Raw genomic sequence first — 21918 nt, 5'->3', positions numbered from 1 at the left:
GCGCTGGGGGAGCGGCGGAATAGGTGGTTACAGTGGGGGCGAGAGGAGCCGAGCATTTGGAGAGCTTTTTGGGTGGTTGAGAATGGCGAGACGCCAAAGAAGAGCCAAGTTGAGGCCGAGGTAAAATCCTGGCTTTGGTCAGGTCTGTTGAAATGTAAAAAGGCTTCTTTCGCCTACGCTGGACTAAGTGCTTTTGAGAAAATTGTGACAAGAGAGTCAGAAGAAAGAAAACATGCTCTTTGGACAATTCCCTCGATTCAGAACCTTTATTGGAGCCTTTCTACTGCCTCGATTTTTAACGCAGCTTAGGCTAGGATAAAATTGATTTTTTTTAAAAAAGAAAATTTTCATAATACGTGTTTATGGGCTGATTCAGGTGATTAGATAAGTAGATGTTTGAAGGTCTGGCCTAATTTCCAACCTGGGGTCATTCCAAGAATTAATCACAGAGCAATTACGTGACACCAGATTTCCGGTACACATTCAAAAATATCTTTCGAACAATGTTGGTGCCCCAAGATTTCAACATGAAATCAGATTAATAAATCTGCATGTTTTTGAAGCATTATAACTACTTTAAATGTAATTCTTGGGCAGCTTGTTAATTTAGGTAAATAATATATTTAAAAGCCTTCACCAATGCAGATAGGGAAACATTTTCCGTAAGGGCCATTAAACGTTGTTCCATACAGAGAAAGCTTAGTTTCTGAGGCTTGCTCTATTTCCGGAGAGAGTAGATGTTTCCTTCTGTTTCAGTCATTCGAATATGGCGAGTAGGTTAGGATTTTTATAATCTCAAATTCTTGTACATCAGTTTACTAATTAGTTCTTTCCTTCTTTTCTACTTGACCTGGGATCACAAAAAATAAGAAATGAAATTTGCCAGTGAGCCTCTCCAATTACTGGTTCTGGATCATCTATAACTGAAATGAGAGGAGACAGAGCTGGACTGTAAGATTGAGAGCCAGGAATTTCCCATTGAAGCGCAATCCTGCTAGGCTGATTCTAGACTAGGGTGAGGTGAGAGAACCTCGGGTGAAATATGTTGGTGTTTTCTGAAACACTCTGTGTTAAAAACAAAAACCTCACCGTGTAGACATGGCTAGCCTGGAGCTCACCTTGTAGGCCAGACTGATCCTAAACCTCCCGAGGTCTGCCAGTTAGAGTCACAATACCACCACTAACCAAGGGTACAAAATTAAGGAGCTACTCAGTTTCAGGTCGCTATGGGTTGTCACTCTCAGGACCAGGAAAAGGAATATTTTCTTAGCATTTGCACTCTCCTCTGGTGCCCCAGACTGCTCCTTGGCAATCAAAGTACTACCAGGGACTTTAGAAATCAGCAGAGGTAGCATGGACCACTGTAGTGCGTTGGTTCAATTTGAGAATTACCTATTCAATCACAAATGCTCCCTAAACTTGTCCATCTACTGCTCTTTTGCTATGACAGTTTCAATTTGCAAAGATTTTCTAGATAAGGAACATTTGGACAGTGATGATAATTTTAAAGCCCACAGAAGCCAGCTCTGCTTAAGTGACATACAAACATGCATGCATGTATGCATACATTCATACAAACACACATACATACAAACATACATACATAAACATACATGCGTACATACATTAGCCTTTTCTCACATCCCTGGCTTCCAATAGTCACTTGACTATCTATTGTCTTTTGTAACTTCATTTTTCATTTGTTTGGTACTTTAACCTTTTTTGCCTTCAGAAACATTAGCAGGTGTTTGTTTGACCTGTGGAATACCTTTTAGGACAGAGAGGTGAATTAAAAGAACTCTAACTGGGTGAGAAGTCCAGCTCAAGTGATTTAAAGATCAATGTCAAATTTTGTAATGTGCAATCCATTTTACTAGAGAAAGCAAAATCTTAGATTATCTGAATATTATTTACTTTCTTAGTGCAAAAATGGTAGTGTGTGTGTGTGTGTGTGTGTGTGTGTGTACGCCTGCACGTGCATGTGGTATATACCTGTGTATGTAAAAAGAACAGTTACATGCTAACAATATTTTATATTTTAACTAAGGTTACTCCCAAGGCAATGAAGTTCCTGATGAATTGTTTGCATGTTAAATGTAGAGAGCATTGATTTAGAAAATGCCTGTCATTTCTCTGTAGCTTGCTTTCTGGTCAATATATAACCTGTATACTGATTTCTCTTGGTAAAAATAATTTACTTGACTAAAACCCATGTCTGAAGCAGGAAGATGCTAGTCTAGTTACTGACAAGCTCTCCGATCTTTTTTAATGGTCTTGATAAAAACTGCATGCATTAGTAAAATTCTACATGCTCTATATGCTCGCCCTACGATCATGAGTGCGCACACACTTCTTCTGAGTGGGCGAGGGCCTCAAACAAAATGGAAACACTTTTTTATCATAAAATTCTCACGCACGTCTTTGCATTTTTTTTGTAAAATAGGATTCATTGCCTGAGTCTAGAATTTGTCTTCTCGAATTGTTCTTGAAAATCACTAACACTTAATAAAAATGATGAGGTGGGCAAACCATGATCACCCGTGTGCGGAATGTAAAGCGCTGGCGTGGACGGCGGGACGGCGTATCTATGCTCCAAATTCTGGGACAATGACAATGTGCATATGTTTGTGTATACATATGCTACACTTTTATACAATCCGATGTGGCCAGTGGTTAGCGGTTTATCCGTGGTTGTTTAAAAATAGATACTGAGATATCAAAGGAAATAGAGAAGTCAGAGAGACTATTTGGACAGGATTCCATCCTGCATGCCCGGTAAAGGGAATACGAGTGATTTTTTAAAATCTGAGATAGCAGCTCCCTTCATTAAGAAAGGTTACTCACCAAGGTGTTTTATTATTTGGCTTCTTCACACAGAATGCATGAGCTCGCTCATTTAGAACAGCAAGTTCCCCAAGCTACAGAGAAACCTATCATGGAAGTCTTTTAAATAAGTAAATAAACAGCATATATATGTTTTGTTTTGTTTTTTTTAAAAAGAAACCTTCAAAGGAAAAGTTATACATACATATATATATATAACACCGTCCTTTCGACAAATGAAATACCCACAGGAGACTCAAGGGCAGGCGCTCAGCGTGCAGTTCTGTTCCAAATGAGTCTTTGCAGCCAGATCCTCCAGGAAAAGCAACGTGAAGAGAAATGGCATTGGGTCAGGCCTCACCGCACGCCCCAGAGTTGCGATAGAAACTCCCTACAAGAGCAGTTTAGGCCCGCCGGTCCCTGGCCACGGGGCCAGCGTCGTATTTGCTGGTCCGGTCCTCTCTTATTTTGTGCATCTGATTTTTACACTGGATTCTGTTTCTAAGTGTGATGAGTGAACAGGTCAGATGTCGCACTCGCTGTCGCTGGATGTGATGGAGATGGCCGAAGTGGCCGCCTTGCTGGACAGACTGGCAGCAGGACTGGAGGCGACGCCCAGCACCTCTGGCGTGCCCTCACCCTCCGAGCGTAGCACCCGCCCGGGGCCCTGCGACAGAACCTGTTGCTGGAGTCTGGAGGGTGGGGGAGGAAGGGACACCGGTCACAGCAAGAAATCAAGCCGCCACATTATCCCCCTTTTCTCTGACCCGTCTACCCCCAGCTCCTTGTCTAGACTCTTCCTCAGACCTTGACAAGCTGAGGAAGGTGAAGCGAGCTACCGGGCTTGGACCAATGCACAGCAGCTCCTTCGGGGAACTCGGCAGTTGCCCCATTCCGTTTCCTGGCTCACTAGGGATTTCGCCTTAGCCTCCCCAAATCTTTCTCATTTGTCACCCATCGTTAGGAGATTTCCTGGAGGATTGTCAGAAACCCTCCAGTGCAAAGAGGGACAGATAAGGCTGCAGGACTGGGATTCCTTTCCTAAATGGACATCTCCCTACGGTTCATGCCTGAGACTGGAGGTTGCTTGAAGAGTTTAGGCCTGAGTTGCAAGATCCACACGCTGGAGAATGAACGGCATGAGCCAACTAGCTTGCTCGGTTGAGATAGGACAGTTGCTGTGTGATGAGGGAAACCCGGCTTTCTGCCTCTTAGAATCTGAGACCCTCTGAAAACGGAACCTTTTCTAGAGCATCAGGGAAAGGATGCAGCCAGGATTTAAAAATAAAGCTAACTGGATAGGCTTCACTTGACGAAAGCCTGGATCCATGCTGGTAAAAATTAGCTTTGGGGCTCTGGATTTCTGATTGATCCTGGGCTTTTAATCTCTCTCTTCCCCTCCCCTGTTTCCCCAAACTACAGCGATACCTTAGTTTAGTGACCCACACCATCTGCTGCAGTGACCCCCAAAGCCCCAAGAACCAGGGGGGATGGTGGGGAACTAGGAGCCTGCATAGGAATCTAGAGCACAGTGAGCTCATAAACCCAAGACAGACTGCATCCCCAACTCCCCCTGAATCTGAGTACCCAGACTCCAGGTAAAGGCGCCGCCAAGAATGCCTTCTCCCGTCCCACCCCGGTGTGCACCAAGCCTAGGGGCCTCCTGGTACTGACCTGTTCTTGGCTGCAGCTGCCCGGTCTCTTTGTCTGCGGTTTTTGAACCAGTTGCCCACCTGCGTGGGGGTCAGTCCGGTTGCTTGGGCGAGCTCTCGCTTTTTGCTGGGGTTGGGATATGGGTCCTGAAGGTACCACTCTCGAAGCAGGTGCCGTGTGCGCTCCTTGAAGCAGTGAGTCTTCTGTTCGCCATCCCAAATGGTCCGCGGCAGCGGGAACTTCTTCCTTACCCGGTACTTGTCTACTGGCCCCAGGGGTCGTCCACGCAGCTTCTCTGCCTCCTGGTAATGAGCTTCGAGCCACAGTGCCTGCAGCTTGGCGTGCGATTCCTTAGTAAACTTATGATTTTCCAGAATGTGGTAGAGCTCGCGGTAGTTGCCACCGTGGAAGGCCACGATGGCTCTCGCGCGCAGCACCGACTCATTTTTGTTGAGGGCCTCACAGGCTGCCGGGGCCACGGGCAGCGACCACAGGAAGCGACCGAGGCGCTCCACGTCGCCGCTTTCCTCCAGGGTCTCGCATACCCCGGCTACTTGCTGGGGGCTGAAATTCAAAATGGGCAGCTGGAACATCGAGGCTGCGCGGGCGCCCCGGGCGGGACAGGCAGCAGATGCCCGCCGGCCGAGCGGGGTGCGGCTGGGGGTTACAAAGTCGGGGGGGAGCCTTCCCGCCTGGAAGAGATGTGGGTTGGGTTCGGCTGCGCTTGCTCAGCTAGGACACGCCAGCCAGCTAGATCGCGCCGCTACTGGGGTGGGCGGATTGGAGACACGGGCGCCATGGAGACCCCCTGTCAGTCACTAGGCAGCTCTGCCAATCAATGCTGCGACTAGCGCGCCCCAGCCATTTCAGCACCTCCCTAGAATCGACAGCGCCCGCGGTTTGCCGGGAGACTGCTCAGCGTTTTACCGACCTGAAGGATGAAAAAGAGGTAGGAGTGGCTGGAACACACACGAAATCCGCCGCGACTCACCCTCCGGGCTCCCCCAGTCCGGCCCCTCCCCCTTGTTTTCCCACCAGAGAGGCAGGATGCTGCTGCAGGAATTCACTTTTGGAGTGATGCTGTGCTTGGGTCGAAAGGACTCCAGAGGACAAAAGAGGACTGGGCAAAAACAAACCCTTTGAGAACTCCTAAGTTTAAACCTAGGGCAGTGGCAATCCCCCACGCCCCGGGGAGCGTACGCACCAAAGGGACAGGGAGGGAAGAGGATCTTTTCATTTTTCCCCCAGGCACCCATTCCTGCCTGCCTGCCGCTTACCACTTTCCAGCTGCCAAAGCAGCTGCATGGGAAGCAAGCCTGAAACAGAAGGAACAGGACCAAAGAGATCTGTAGACGAGGTCAGTTTGGACTCTAACTTCACTCCCTTCAAAGGTTCCTGAAATTATTTTAAATGGCGGCAAGGACACACACACACACACACACACACACACACACACACACACACACACGACAACTAGGTGCTAGTCACGGAGTCTAACTCCAAGAAAGGGAAGCTGTAGGGGCTTCTGACCCAAATAAAGTTATACTACATAGTCCCCCTCTCCAGTTCAGTGGACTTGAACAAATGGGCAGCAGCTACATCTAGAGTGAGAAGCCATTCTTAGGTCAAGACAGCAACTTAAAAGCCTACTTCAAAGATCTTTTTAGAACAAATCTGATTCTCTCATGGCAGGCTGATTTTTCCTCTGCCTAGAACTTACAATTCCTGGGGTGGACATAGAAATCGTGACTTTTTAGATCAGAAGTGCCAGCTAGATAAAGGGGAGGAGACTTAAGGTGGCAAGGCAGAGTGGTCAGAGCCACAGGGCACTGACCCCTCCTGCAGAGAGCATGGGCCTTTTTTGGCACTCTGCCTTCTGGCCAATAGATTGAATTGGCAACATTTATTGATTCCCAATTGACATCTACATCATACTGCTTTCTGGGGCTTCCGTCAAGGAAACCACGATCTCATGTAGCCGTTGATGAGGTTTATTATTTGGTAGAAAGGAAATACTGGGTACAGGTGCCCCCCCCCAAAAAAAACCAGACGACAAAATTCATCCCCGAATTGGACTGTGCCTAGCTGTCTTTTCTTTAGTATCAAGTACACTTTGTACGCGGCTTGTACAGACTGAGTAAATCAGAAGGCAGATAGATAGCACAGATGGTTGGATGTGTCGGGTCAGATCACACCACGCCTGAGTGCGGGGTAAAGCTCGTTCTGACGGAAAACCCTGATATTATTTTCACAGATCTTCACAGTTCACTGGGGGGGGGGGGCAGTAGAGGGGAAGGGGCGGGAAAAAGCCCTGCAACCATTTCCATCATTTCTGTGAGATCGCCAGCCGCCTCATCCGAGTGGCTTTCTTCTGAAGAGCTCATTTTCTTGAAGTGCTACGGGGTAGGGGCAAAATAAGGACGATGATGTAGTGAGAAAACACAAACCTTCTCTGCCTGGGAGCGACTTCTAAATCAAGCCCAGGGACACATTCTAGTGAGAAATGAGGCATACCGGGGTCTTAGCCCTCTAGAGGGAGAAGGAGAGAGAATCTGTGGCGCAGAAAAGGCCCTAGGGCCTTGAGGACAAAGCGGGGGTGGGGTGGGGTGGGGGGGTGGGGGGGTGGGGTGGGGATCAAGCAGGACTTCAGGAAACAACAGTTTTCCCCTCTGGTCGTGGAAGAAAAGCATACCCTAGCTCGGGTTTGTGGGCCTTTTCCCTCTTTTCGCAGGGCGGCAGAATAGCTTCACCACCATCTTGCATTCTTGGATACCAGGCTTCGACTCTATCCGACCTACAGTCTACGCCCAGGCCCACCCGCAGGTCACCGTGCCTCTCCCAGCACCCTTTGCAAGAGTACAAAATTTAAAAGCTGCAGTTTGCCGGGGCAGGGGCGACATGGACAGAGATTTTTTTCCCTTAACCTATGTGAGCAAGTCGTTTTAATTTTCCGAGTCAAGACGCCCCATCCGGGAAATGGTAATATTTATCCTATTGCCCACTTCTTGAACAACAGCTCCATAAATATGAGATAAGAGGACTTTGGCCTTTGCGTGTTTGAAGTCTCGGCGGGAAGCTGGGGCTCAAGGTCCGGTTGGCTGTGGGAAGACAACCAGAAAGTGCAGGCAGAGAGAGTTTGGCGGGTGGGTGCCTGGTTACACCGCAGGAGGACCCTGGAGGCAGGGCTCTGGGGCCTGAGATCCGATCTTCCGCTCTCCTTAGGGACTTAATTTAAATTTAGTAACTCAAAAGAAATAAAAGGACCTAAGTCACCTTGGAGTCACCTATTTGTTCCCTGGATTTGGATTCACTTGGAGAAAAACTGGAAGACAAGGGGGACAATCCCATCCCGGGGAAAGAGGGAGCTTGGGGGGCGGGGTGGTAGTTGGGGGCGCTTCTTAGAAATGACTTGGCTGTACAAAAAAAAAAAAAAAAAAAAAAAAGACTAGGCAACTCTCACCCTACCAGCAAGCTCTCAGAGCCTGCGCTTGCCAGGCAGAAAGCTACACCTTCCCACTGACTTTTCTTAATTAAAAGAAAAAAGGTGTTTAAACAAAACAAAACAGAGGAGCAGTGTGACAATTCTCTAGTGACACCCTCTTCACTCTCCATTTCGTTATTTAATTTTATTTTTGCAGCAACCCTATTGGGGTGCCTTCTACTCCATGCTTTACAGGGAGACCCGCAAGAGATGTTGATTGCTGTTAGTTTTAGTTTGAGGGCGAGATGTCGAGGAAAATACGTAGAGGTGATACCCAAGGGTAGATTATAACTGTTCAGATTTAGATGCGACTCCTTGCCCCAGCGTGTGCGGTAAATCTTCTGAATTTAGTCTTTTGTGTAGTAGGGGCTGGCCATGGTTCTGCACTTACGAATTTTCTTTCTTTCTGGGGCAGAGAGGCGCAGATGCTCACAGGAGCTCACACTTCCAGGGAGCGCAGTGCTTAGAAGTCAACACTTTTACTGAGTTCCAACCTCAGCTTTGTTTTGTCTGCCTCTAACTGTTCCTAACTGCAGTCCCTGAAAAATAATGGTGTGTTCCCCCAACCTCGCCACACTTTGAATAGTCAGAGGCTTTAAGAATGTGGTAATTGAATCTATCTGAATTCCTTACTAAGGGCGTTTGCTGCATGTGAGAGTCACAGTCTGGAGGACAATGAGGTCCCGGTCTTTTGTGTGTCCCTTTGGACTTTTGGAGATTTTAATTTTCCTTTTCCCTTTCAAAGCCTGATGCTGACCAAAAGAAAAGAAAAGCTACTTTTTGTTTGTTTTTGTTTTTTAATCTTTCATATCTCTAATTAAAATTTTTTATTAAAAATAATTACTCAAAAACATCTCATTGATAGCAAAAATAATCTAGAAAGTGTCGAAGTGTCGAAAGGTAGTCTTTGAAGTGGCAGTATGAAAATTTCATAACTTTCATTTAGTCCTTAACTTAATATTCTGAATTCTCAATGAGACTGTCCACAGAGAGGTGCGTGTCTGTTGATGCCTTCGCTGGTACAGACCTTCAGATTATGCAGTGAATTCTAGATCCTAAAGTACATACAAACTGTCCTAAAACAAAACACCTTCCCAGGTGGGTCGCCGGCATCTCTTCTCTAGGGACGCATCTTGTAACAGAGAGCAGAGAGGGCCCTCTTTGTCACCTACCCCTGAGGATAAACAGATGCTGCCTTTGCCATCTTTTTGCATTTTGAGTCTCATTTGTGGTGGATTCAGGCTGTTTGCATGAGGATTTGAATTTAAGCAGAAGAGTATGTCGTTAGTTCTAGCCCTCGTAATAGAATAGCTTAGGTGCGCATGCGTGTCTTTCTCCTGCTTCTTTAAGGCAAGCCTCAAAGTGGACATTGCTAACCACAGGGTCTCAATGCTTACTGAAGGTTATGTATCAAATGGATCTGGAGGATTGGTGCTTAGCTATGTGACGAGCCTATGATTTGTCAACACAGTATTATCAGTAATAAAACATTGATTGACTGAAAGAATGATTAAGTCATAGTTCTCTGCTGGAACATATTTCCTTCCTCCAACACCCCCCCGTTATAATTTAACAGTATAATTTAACATTTTCTCCATTGTTATTAACTTACCTCTTCCTTTTTCCTCACCACTTTCACATCCCAGATCAAAATATTTTTTAAAAATACCCATAATGGGAAGTCAGGGTGGCTCATGGATAACCCTTCTTGCCACAGAGCCTGACAACCTCACAACAGTCCCCAGATTCCACATAGAGGAAGGAGAGAAGCAACTCCTACCAGTCATCTTCTGACCTTTAAACACATACTGGGGTAGGCCAAGCAGGTGTGCATGCGCGGGCACACACACACACACACACACACACACACCCTTAATAAATATTGTAACTTTTCTGAATTAATCTCCTCGGTTCGCAGAAAACACTTTTAAAAGTTGCATTATAAAAAATACACAACATCTTACCTCCTAAGTAGCCACATTCTCCTGAAAGAAGTCTTACTTTTTCCTCCCACCACTTCCAGGACACGTTGACAATATCCAAAGACATCTGGAGAGCCAGAATTTAGTGACCGAGCCAGAGCCACAGCTAACACTGGAACAGAAGATCCCCTGACAACGAACAACAATAACATCGCTTCTAAGAACTCCAGCATCAAGGGTTTTGAAAGTGAACAATGTATGAAGCCTTGCTAAGGTTCTGCTTACTCTGTGGGTGGATTGCTTGCAGAGGAATCAGTCCAAGCCCTGCCTTGAATTTATCTATTGTATTTATGTGTATGAATGTTTTGCCTATGTGTATGTTTGTGAACCAAATCTGTGTCTGAGGTCTGAAGAGGTTAGAAGAGGATGTTGGATCCCCTGGAACTGGAGTTATAGATGGTTATGAGTCACCATGGAGGTGCTGGAAGCTGAACCCCGGTCCTCTGCAAGAGCAACAAGTGTTCTTAACCCCTGAGCCCTCTCTCCAGCCTTGGAATCAGTAAACTTCCTATTGTACCTTTTTTGTAGGCCACATTAATAAAATCAGTTTGTAGGACCCACTTTTTTCTTAAAATTTACTGTAGTTGTTGTCTGTAGTCATGTTTATATGCCCCCCAAAAACCCCACTGTGATCAGAATAAGTTTTTCTTTCTGACATTATGGTATCTATGGTCTTTGAGTAATTTAGGACAGAAAGAGGTAGGTCTCTCTCCATTTTACAAAAACCAAAGATTACCCACATTGCACATCTAATTAGTGGCAGACAGAGGAATACAACACCCTCAGATTTCTAACCATTGCACGTCCTGCTCTTTCTGCTCAAGGGAGATGGTTTAATTGTAGCAGAGGCCAGGGCAGAAGGTCTGAACCACACACACACAGGTAACTGACCCTCCATATACACAGGTCAGCACTGTGACTTCAGCACCTGAAGCACTCTAATTCAAGGAAGGGAGGTAGATTTAAACTGTCTTGGATATAACCCTCGCCACTCCCCAAAGAGACCCTGAATCTAAATGTGGCTTTGGGACTCCATTGTCTTCTTCGGAGACCGGAAACTGCTGGAGTCTGGGGCTGGCTCTATTGAAGAGTTTTTCCTGAGTCAGCATACTGTCCACTGGAAAGGCGAACTGAATACAGCCTCGGGGGACAAGAGATTGGACTTGAGGTGTTGTAAGGCTGGGTTTAAGTGAAAAAAAAAAAAACCCTCTGAACTCTTTTGTCAGGTCTTTCAAAAGAATAACAGTGATGCTCACAAACACTTCTATAATTAACAAGCTGTCAACATTTTCTATTGCATTTACAGAAGTCGATTACAGACCTCAGAATGGTGATAAATGTTTCTTTAGGTCTGAAATGTTAGCCTTCATCTTCTTTTCAGCCTAGGGGCAATTTTTGAAACCAATTTTGTTTCAATCATTTTGGATCAGTTGTGCGGTAATTTTGGAAGTGCAGATGCTCCAGGCCTACCTATTGAAATAAAGATTTTTAAATGGAAACACAGAGAGGAGGCTGCTTAAGCCCCAGTAGGACCAGCTGCAAAGCTCTGCTAGGGAATTATATAGGCAGGCAGAGGAAACGGAATTGCAAAAAAAATTAAAGGATGGAGAAATGTGTGTGTGTTTCTTTAAGAGCAGATTTCCCACCCCCCCCACCTTGAGTCCTTTTCTCTGTTTTGAAAAAAGGAACGTAAGAAAATTTATTTAAAAAGTTATTAACGCTGGGGTTGATCTGTTTTATAAGTTTAAATATTTATTTTTATTCTTCCTTTAGTGAATTTTCTTCTATATCTTTTCTATTTCTTTACCATTTGCTACTTGTCACAATCTTGTGTGTGTGTGTGTGTGTGAGAGAGAGAGAGAGAGAGAGAGAGAGAGAGAGAGAGAGAGAGAGAGAGAGAACTTATTCCTTAATGAGTGCTAATGATTATTTTTCGGTGGTATAATAATATGTTACTTTCTCTCTTTTCTACTTGGTCTGTTCCATGGCTCCCTCCATCTGCCCGATAGTCTCCATTGCTAAGAACTTCCTCAGTAGACTAAGCTTAACTTTGTGAGGTAGACAAAAACAAAATATTCATTCCTGAAAAGACGGGAGGAAGGAGGGCCTCAGAGCAGAGGAATTGAGTCATTGTACTGGTGCTTTAGGGTAGCAATGCTCTCACACTAGCATTTCCAGGAGCCATGAAACAGTAGATGCAGGGGACTTCAGATGGTTTTTGCAGCCCCAATTTTCTTATCTACTGAATAAAGTAATCCTTAGACGGGAAGTGCAGGGCTAAGTGAGATATGAATGACTGTCCTTTGCACAGTGTCTGACATCATACATTTCAACCAGAATTAGTTCCCCTTTTGTGACTGAACCGTTGACTGAGTCTAGCAATTAGGCCTTTTGTATTGTCTTCATGATGGCTGACTTTCCATTTGGTGGTTGACTTTGCTATCTTTTGCTGTTGTCTTTGGATCCCTGGAAACTTTCTTTAAATTAAAAAAAAAGATTTATTTTATTTTATGTACATGAATTTGCCTACATGTAGTAAAAGTGTGTACCACACACATGCCTGACACCTACAGAACTTCAGAAAAGGATGTTGGGTCTTCTGGAATTGGAGTTACAGATGGTTTTTAATCACTTTGTGAATGCTGGTAATTGATCCAGGTCCTGTGCAACAAATGCACTTAACCACTGAGCCATCTTTCCAGCATCTCATAGCCTTCAGAGCAAGGGTTTGTCCAAGGTAAATGTACTGGCTGGTTTTGTGTGTCAACTTGACAGAAACTGGAGTTATCACAGAGAAAGGAGCCTCAGTTGAGAAAATGCTTCCATGAGACCCAGCTGTAAGGCATTTTCTCAACTACTGATCAAGGTGGGAGGACTCAGCCCATTATGGGTGGTGCCGTCCCTGGGCTGGTAGTCTTCAGTTCCATAAGAGAGCAAGCTGAGCAAGCCAGGGGAAGCAAGCCAGTAAGTAACATCCCTCCATGGCCTCTGCATCAGCTCCTGCTTCTTACCCTGCTTGAGCTCCCGTCCTGAGTTCCTTTGGTGATGAACAGCAATGTAGAAGTGTAGGCTGAATAAACCCTTTTCTCCAATCTTGCTTCTTGGTCATGATGTTTGTGCAGGAATAGAAACCCTGACTAAGACAGGAAGCATTCCTATTCTCTGTTTCAGCAAACTAAATGTTTCCTCTCCTGTTTCCTGTGACTGATGTAACAGTGCGCCTCAAAGCTGGGTGCTACCAAAACCCAGAAATGTATTCTCTCACAGGTCTGGAGGACACATGTGATCAAAGTGTTGGCAGAGGTCTTTCTAGAGCTCCAGGGAGGAATGCTTCTTCCTCTTCTAGGCCGCAGGCATTTCATGTTTTGTAGCTGATTCTCTCTACTTTGTGCTCTGATCTCTATATCACTCATCCTTTCTGTGTGCACGTGCGTGTGTGTGTGTGTGTGTGTGTGTGTGTGTGTTAGTGTCTATGTGTGAATGTATATGCCTGTGTGTGTATGTCCGCATGTGAATGTCTGCATGTGAGAGTATGCGTGTGTTAGTGTTTACAAGTGAGTGTATATGTCTGTGTGAGAGTGTGTGTGTGAGTGTATATGTCTATGTGTCAGTAGTGTGGGTGTGTGTGAGAATATGTATATTTAAGTACGTGTGCGTATATGTGTCTGTGTGTATATCTGTGTGTGTACACATGTGAGTATATGATGTGTGTGGGTGTTAGTGGTGTGTGTGTGTGTGTGTGTGTGTGTGTGTGTGTCTGTTTTGTGAAAATACCCATATTTTATAAGGATAAAGAAGATTCTACTAGAGATCACCTGTGTAATCCAGGATGTTTCTCCTTATAAGATCTTTAACCTGGTCACTTGTCTTACCACATAAAGTCAGGTTCACAGATTCTGGGGGTGAGACAGTGAATTTATCTCTGGCAACCTTCTTCTTTCCAGCTGACACACCCAGGTACCTGACATGTCAGTCTCAAATGTTTTGGAAGTAAACAGAAAGGATAGAATATCACAACTGATTGATTTAGAAATATAAAAGACATTTTTGGCTCTGTTATTTTTAAAGTAAAATCAAAGATGAATTTTCATTGATTTCTTCATTTCATTTGAAATTGTTAATTTTTTGTAGGACAATTGATATAAAAATAAGCAAAATATAGGATTTATGTCATGGGATTCAATAACTGAAAGAACATTCCACCTCTCTTTGCATTTTCTATTCAAATGTAGAGTCTTTAATTACAATGCACTTATAGGAAGAAATCTGCAGGTTATTTGTACTTTATTTCAGAGAGTTGAAATAGAACTTTTACCTTTTTAAAATAATATATGTAATTGATCTCTGTTAATAAATCACCAAGTCTCAGAAGAATCTTGGGGCAGAATTTTGATTCTTCAATATAATTTACATAATTTAGTATAGAGCAGTGAGGCACTTCTTCAGGTTTAGCAGAATCCCCCCTTAGCTGTGAATCTGTTATGCTACCCAATCTTTCGTTTCCCTTCTTATTATAAGGGTATAAACTTTTATTCAAGCGAAAGCTCTTCTATTAAGACCTCACCGTAAGATGGGTGGTGGTGCACACATTTGATCCTGGCACTTGGGATGAAGAGGCAAGTGGATCTCTGAGTTCTGGTGGCAGAAAAGTCTGCTAGAACACCTGGAGCAGCTGCTAAGGCTGTCCGCACACAGCATTGCATTTGTCAGGTGGTCTACATCCTTCTCACATTCACCTAGTACTAATGACCCTTCACTAAGCCATCTCTCCAGGCCCATCACTTCTACAAATTCTTAACCCAAAACACCACATAAATGACCCTGGGAGAGCCTCTGCTTCCTTTTGAAATGTCGCAATCCAGGCCTCCATCATCAACATTGCTCTCAACACTCTTCTAAGCTCCCTGAGAACACCTTGTTAGGATCTGAACCATGATCATGAGCATCTTGAGGAGGAAAAAGGGCTTATTTCATCACACAGTTTACAATTCAACATGAACCCCAATGGAGCCATAGGGACACCAACCCACCTACAAAACTTTCGACCCCAAATTTATCCTGTCTACAGGAAATGCAGGGATGGGGGATGGAGCAGAGGCTGCGGGAAAGGACAACCACTAACTGGCCCAACTCGACACCCATCCCATGCTGTCAAGCACCCATCCCATGCTGTCAAGCACCCATCCCATGCTGTCAAGCACCAATCCCTGACACTATTAATGATACTCTGCTATGATTACAGACAGGAGCCTAGCACGGTTGTCCACTGAGAGGCTCCACCCAACAGCTGACTCAGACACAGATATCAAGAGCCAAACAACAGTGGACTGAGTTTGGCGACTCTGACGGAAGAATAGGAGGAAGAATCGAGGCCATGAAGGGGATAGGAACTCCACAGGAAGCCAACAGAGTCAACTAACCTGGACTCTTGGAGCTCTCAAGAGTGTGAACCACCAACCAAAGAACGTACACGGACTGGACCCGGGCCTTCCTGCTCATGTGTAGCAGATGTGCAGCTTGGTCTTCATGTGGGTCCTGGACAACTGGAGTGGGGACTATCCTAAAAGCTGTTGGCTTTATGTGGGATATGCTCTTTTAGCTGAGCTGCCTTGCCTGGCCTCAGTTGGAGAGGATGCAATTAGCTTCAGAGAGACTTGAAGTATCAGGGTGAGGGGAATAGCCAGGGGAACACCCTGACTCAGAGGCAAACGGACGGTCAAAGGGTTGTGGGAAGGGGTGACCGAGAAAAGAGCAGTGAGTAGGATGGTAAGTGAGTAGGTAAAATAATAATAATAATAATAATAATAATAATAATAATAATAATAAAAGGTGATCCCTCACATTCATTCCCACAGACCAGTCCAATATAGAATAAAAACAAAGCCCATTTTCAGGTTATTCTAGGTGGCATTTGAATTGACAATTAAAGTTGTAATTATCATGCTGAGATTTAGAATATCATTTAATGTGGTTCAAGTAGGTAGAGATATTTGAGGAGAAACAGGCTGATACCTAGAACAGAAACAAAGGCACATGAACAGTAAAAAAACTGAGAGGAGTGAGGCTGACCTTAAGTGGTATTTCCCTGAGATGGGTTACGGTTACACAGTGGTGTTTTGCTGCAAAAAGCATTGTAATCTGCTCCAGAGACAGGGAGTCAAGTAAAGAAACAAAGAGATGGTTTTGTTTTAATAGTTAAATGTGAATTCTAGGGGGTTGGGGATTTAGCTCAGTGGTAGAGCGCTTGCCTAGCAAGCTCAAGGCCCTGAGTTCGGTCCCCAGCTCTGAAAAAAAAAAGTTTAAATGTGAATTCTATCACACATACAAAAATCTTGGCACATTTTAACCCCGTTTTTCCCCCATTAACCTGACTTGGAGTCATGTAAATAAACTAGTCCTAGCAGGTCACACTGGTAATTCTTCTATGCCTATGTTTTCCGTAAGAACAATTCTTAGGACACGTGTGGGGTATTTCTTTCCTTGGAAGTGCTTGTTAAATTGAATTGAGATTGTAGCCATAATATAAACTATTTTAAAGCTGTCACCTATCACCTATTTATTGTGGCTACCAAAGTGTGCCTGGTGTGGGAGTTTGGAGGAATTGGCCTGTTCTTGAGGAGTTTATAGACAGGAAATTTATGTAACAGTTATACAAATAATGGATAACTGAAACTCTGTTAATGACCATGAAGGATAAGGGCACAATCTCAGAGTTTACTTATGTATGTGAGTTTACTTGTATATATGAGTTTGTGTCCATAGGTACACCTGCATGCCAGAAAGAGGCCTCAGATCCCATTAAAGATGGTTGTGAGCATCATATGGTTGCTAAGAATTGAACTCAGAACCTACAGAAAAGCAATCAATGCTCTTAACCACTGAGCCATCTCCTCAGCCCCCAAGCTACTAGCTAATAATGCTGAGACTGTTAATACTTCAGTTGAGAGTTGGAAGGTGTGTAGATTATTCAGTGAAGAAAGATGGAGAGTTCTAGGCTGAGGAGCTACCTAGAAACTGAATCAGTGGTGGAAAAGAGTGTGTTCAGTGCTGGAAGATTCGTAATACAGATGCATTGCAAAGAGACAGATGGATGGGCTGGACTTGTGCTGAGATGCTGGGAGAGATCACGTACACAAGGACTAATACATACATGTTTAATGGATTTACTGACTGTGCTCACTAGTTTTGTGTCAATTTGACACAAGCTATAATCATCTGAGAAGAGGGAACTCAACTGAGAACGTACCTCCAGGTGATCAGGCTGTAAGCAGGCAAACTGTAGGACGTTTTCCTAATTAGTGATTGATGGGGAAGGGCCCAGCCCATTCCCTGAGCTGGTGGTCCCATGTTCTATAAGAATGCAGGCTGAGCAAGCCAGTAAGAGCATCCCTCCATGGCTTCTGCATCAGCTGCTGGCTTCAGGTTCCTGTCTGAGTTCCTGCCTCAGCTTCCTTCAATTGACTGTTGCCTTGGTTATGGTTTTACTGCTGTGACCAGACACAACATCCAAGGCAACTCTTATAAGGACAACATTTAACTGGCTTACAGGTTCAGAGGTTCAGTCCATTATCATCAAGGTGGGAACATGGCAGCGTCCAAGCAGATATGGGGCTGGAGGAGCTAAGAGTTCTACATCTTCATCCAAAGCAGACAGGAAAACACTCGCTTCCAGGCAGCTAGGATGAGAGTCTTAAAGCCCAGGCCACAATGACATACTTTCTCCAAAAGGTCACATCCACTCCAAGAGGGCCACATCTCCTAATAGAGCCACTCCCTGGGCCAAGCATATTCAAACCACCACAGCTGTGACTGAGCTATTTAAGCCAAATAAACCATTCCTTCTCCAAGTTACTTTTGGTCCTGGTGTTTTATCACAGCAATAGAAACCCTAACTAAGAAGTGATAGAAAGTCATTTTAATGTTTGGCAAGAACTAAGTTTATGTTGCAATGGAATTGGAAGGTAGATTTGAGTTCGTTGAGAAACAAGCTAGGAAACAGACAATGGGAGCTTGAACAACTGTTTAAAAATGTGTTGGCTGGAGGCCGAGCAAATTGACTGTGGAGAAAGACTCTCCAGAAATCTATTTGAACAGCACTTTGTGTAGAAAACTGTCTTTCAGGGGTGCTAAGGACAAGGTGAAAAGTCTTAGTTTTAGCACAACGTGATGAAAAGGTGCAGAAGGAAAGAATAGCTGATCATACCCCTTCCGTGATTTCAGGCGAGGTTGCATGGAGGAGACTGTGTTATAGAGAAAGTCTGTAAGAGCTAAGTATAAGCTGGAGAGCACGGGAGGGGTAGAGTCATGAACCAGGGCCACCAGGAGAGCCCAGCACTGAGCTGTCCCATGGCTCTTGCCTCAGTCCATAGCCTTAGAATGGAGCCTCTGGGGCCCTGAGAGGCTTATGATCAAAGGGCCGGACTACACACAGAGACTCCATGGGCTGGTGAGACTGTAGGAAACTCAGTGAAGGGCATCATCTTGGATCCCACCACCAGGCTGGTAAATGCAGTGTCTGGCAGATTCAGTGAGCCTTGGTCCCAGGCTAGTTACTCATGATGGAACCTCTGCCTGTGACCTGCTCTCTGCCCTATTTCAAAAATCTCTTCTACAAGGGCAAGGGAGATGATCTGCCTAGTGGATACATTTAAATAATTTGATTACTCATACATGGGTCAGATGATGGTGGTGTTGATAAAACTTGGGAACCTGTGTGTGTGTGTGTGTGTGTGTGAGAGAGAGAGAGAGAGAGAGAGAGAGAGACAGAGAGACAGAGAGACAGAGAGACAGAGAGACAGAGAGACAGAGACAGAGAGACAGAGGGAGAGAGAGACAGAGAGACAGAGACAGAGAGAGACAGAGACAGAGAGACAGTAACTAAGCCATGCACAAATGTGAATTTAAATGCAAATAAATTGGGGTTTACACCACAGTAAGGTGATGTTTCTAGATTTCTGTAAAATTTTATTAGACTGTCTTGAGTTGAAGTGACTCTTGACTTATTAAGCTTTCTTGGAAGCTATAGTAGTAACATAATTCCAGCAAAACAATCCCCCAGCCTAGACGTAGTTATTCTCATATACTTTCCTAAGAGGGAGAGTTAATAAATACAATACAGCAAATATAATAAGTATAAAACTGGGTTAATTACCTAAAATAGGAAGGAAGAACACAGTAACAAGAAAACACAATATGATCTAAAAAGGAGTCAAGGACCTAGGTAGGCAATTTTTTTAAAAAAAGACATTTAATTATAATAAGTACATGGAAAAATGTCTAGCATTACAAATTACCAAGTAAATGAAGTCAAACCCATGAAATATTGCCTCACGTCTATTAAAATAGTATGATTTAACAACAATGCCAACCAACCAGAGCTTCCAGGGACTAAGCCACTACCCAAAGACTATACATGGACTGACCCTGGGCTCCAACCTCATAGGTAGCAATGAATAGCCTAGTAAGAGCACGAGTGGAAGGGGAAGCCCTTGGTCCTGCCAAGACTGAACCCCTAGTGAACCTGATTGTTGGGGGAGGATGGTAATGGGGGGAGGATGGGGAGGGAAACACCTATATAGAAGGGGAAGGGGAGGGGTTAGGAAGATGTTGGCCCAGAAACCAGGAAAGGGAATAACAATTGAAATGTAAATAAGAAATACCCAAGTTAATAAAGATGGAGGAAAAAACTAGTTATGATTTTAGAAGAAAAGATAACAGGTGCTGGTAACAATGTTTGAAAGATGCAGCATTGAACACTATTAGTGGAAATAGAAATTAGTATAGACATCACAGAAAAAAACAAGAGGATCCCTCGAAGAAGTGGAAAGAGAGGACCCTGGTGTGATTGTATATGCCTGTAGTCAGTGCTGCAGAGGCCAAGGCTAAAGGATCTCGTTCTAGGCCAGTTTGGTCTGCTAGCAAACCTTGTCTCAAAATACATACATACATACATACATACATACATACACACACATGCATCATACATACATATATGCATGCATGCATACTTAAATGCACACAATCATGAATGCATGCATTCACACATACATGGATCATATATACATGCATGCATATATACATACAAACAATGCATGCATGAGTACATGCATGCATACATACCTACATGCATACTTATATGCACACATAAATGCATGAATAAATCAGTGTTAACAGAATCCAGTGGTCCTATTTCTGGGTATATATCATACAGCAAGGAGGTGTCTACATTCCCATGGCCACTGCTGCATTGTCCCCATAGCCAAATGTGTGGCACTAAGTGTCCACTGACCAATGATGGAATAAAGAAAATGTAGCATACACATGACAAACAATACAGTGCTATTTAGTTTTGAAAAGGAGATAGTCCTGTTACTTGTGACAATGTGCACAAAGCTGAAGGATGTTATGAGAAGGAAATATACTAGACACGGAAAGACAGATATTGCATGATTTCACTTGTCTGTGGATATATAAAAGTCTAGCAGTTAGGGAAATGCAAATCAAAACAACTTTGACATGTCATCTCACCCCAGTCAGAATGGCAAAGATCAACAAAACAATCAACAATAAATGCTGGAGGGTGCCAGGAGCCCTCAGTCACTGTTGGCGGGACAGCAAAATGGTGTAACCTTACGGGAATTCATGTAAAGAATTCTCGAAACAGTAGAGATAAATCTACCTTATGGCTCCGCTGTCCCACTCCCTGGCATATGCTGTAAGGACTGGACATCCTGCTCCACAGACGCCCTCAACCATGTTCTCTTCACCATAGCTAGGGAATAGAACTGATTTAAATCTGCTTCTGCCAATGAACGAGTAATGAAAATGGGGCACACACACACACACACCATAGAATACTATTGAGCTGTAAAGGAAAATGAAATCATAAACTTTGTAGGTAAATGGATGGAACTAGAAAATGTCGGATTGAGTGAGGTATCACCGAAAGACAAACGTCACACATTCTCTCTCCTCAGATGTTCCTAGCTCCAAATGTTCAGATGTAAAGCAGAGCCTGAAATCACCGTAGAAACCAGGAAAATACGACAGGACCATTGCCAGAATGGGGGCGGGTGGGGTGGCCTGGGATCAATAGGGAGGGGAAGAGTAGGGTCCAAGGGATCTGACAGGGGAAATGGAAAGAGAGCCCTTTAGGGAGCGTGAGTAGAGAAGAAGCAGGGCATGGGGTAAAATCACAGTAAGGAGGCTTCAAAAGGCACGAGGAATCATACTAACTATTCCCCTAAGAAAAACTCTGCAACGCACTCGATTCTGTGCAGAGATGTGGGTATAAGCGGTTTTTGTTTTGTTTTGTTTATTTGATTTCTCCAGGCAGGGTTTCTCTGTGCAGCGAAGATAGGAGACCCACAAGCACAACTTTGCACAGCCAGCTGTACCAGCAAGTCAAGCTGTGTCTCCATGGCTCTGTGGAGCTGTATTTATAACCTCCAAGCATCACGTGCTCTCAGCATGGCTCTTGCCACAGCAGGTGCATCCAATCAGCTGGACTCTGCAGAAGCGGAAGCAGCAGCACCCGGGGACACACCACCAGAAGTTTTTTGGTGTGTTTCCCCACCACGGAGTCCCGACGAATGCAGCTCAACGAGTCAATGTATGGGGGACCAATGCATGTGTGTCATTAGCAAAAAGTCTTTCATCACGTGTCCTTTCACATGCTTGCTTCAGCAGAACATCTTCCCTCCTGTGTCTGCATCGACCAAATATTCCTTCGTGAGTCGGCCTTAGCCTTTCACACCTCTGTCCGCTTCAGCTAAATGTTCCTTCACGTGTTTGCCCTAGCAAACTGCCTTTCCAAAGAACCCTTAAGTTTCCACCTCACGCCTATGAACCACATCAGTGAACATCATGGCACATAACCCTAAAGATACAGCAGTGGCAGACTTAGCAGTGACCAACAGCTTTCTAAACAGACTTAAATTCTGCGCAACAGGGGGCTGGAGAGATGCCTCAGCAGTTAAG

The 21918-nt window shown here is 44.4% G+C and overlaps 1 protein-coding gene across 2 annotated transcripts; it reads right to left on the bottom strand.

Moving 5' to 3' along the window:
• Positions 1–251: 251 nt before the first annotated feature.
• Positions 252–17784, bottom strand: Six6 (SIX homeobox 6). 2 transcript variants are annotated; one of them, XM_063261926.1, is made up of 3 exons: positions 9922–17784; positions 4498–5407; positions 2827–3515 (listed from the first exon to the last, which is right to left on the bottom strand). In XM_063261926.1, the coding sequence occupies exons 2-3, from the start codon at positions 5067–5069 to the stop codon at positions 3347–3349; spliced, it is 741 nt and encodes a 246-aa protein (XP_063117996.1). In that variant the 5' UTR covers positions 5070–5407; positions 9922–17784; the 3' UTR covers positions 2827–3346. The 2 variants fall into 2 exon arrangements, with proteins under 2 accessions (NP_001101502.1, XP_063117996.1); NM_001108032.1 differs by lacking the exon at positions 9922–17784 and having other exon boundaries at positions 252–3515; positions 4498–5232.
• Between the last annotated feature and the right edge of the window lie 4134 nt (positions 17785–21918).

This window comes from Rattus norvegicus, chromosome 6, assembly GCF_036323735.1.
Source record: "Rattus norvegicus strain BN/NHsdMcwi chromosome 6, GRCr8, whole genome shotgun sequence".
Lineage (NCBI taxonomy): Eukaryota > Metazoa > Chordata > Mammalia > Rodentia > Muridae > Rattus > Rattus norvegicus.
This window is presented reverse-complemented; position numbering and strand designations above follow the sequence as displayed.

What these genes read in the sequence shown, in the direction of transcription:
- Six6 (XM_063261926.1), bottom strand. Translation starts at nt 5,069, where the DNA reads ATGTTCCAGCTGCCCATTTTGAATTTCAGCCCCCAGCAAGTAGCCGGG. An exon ending in GCAGCTGCAGCCAAGAACAG is followed by an intron (nt 3,516 to 4,497) that starts GTCAGTACCAGG and finishes CCCACCCTCCAG; the next exon opens with ACTCCAGCAACAGGTTCTGT.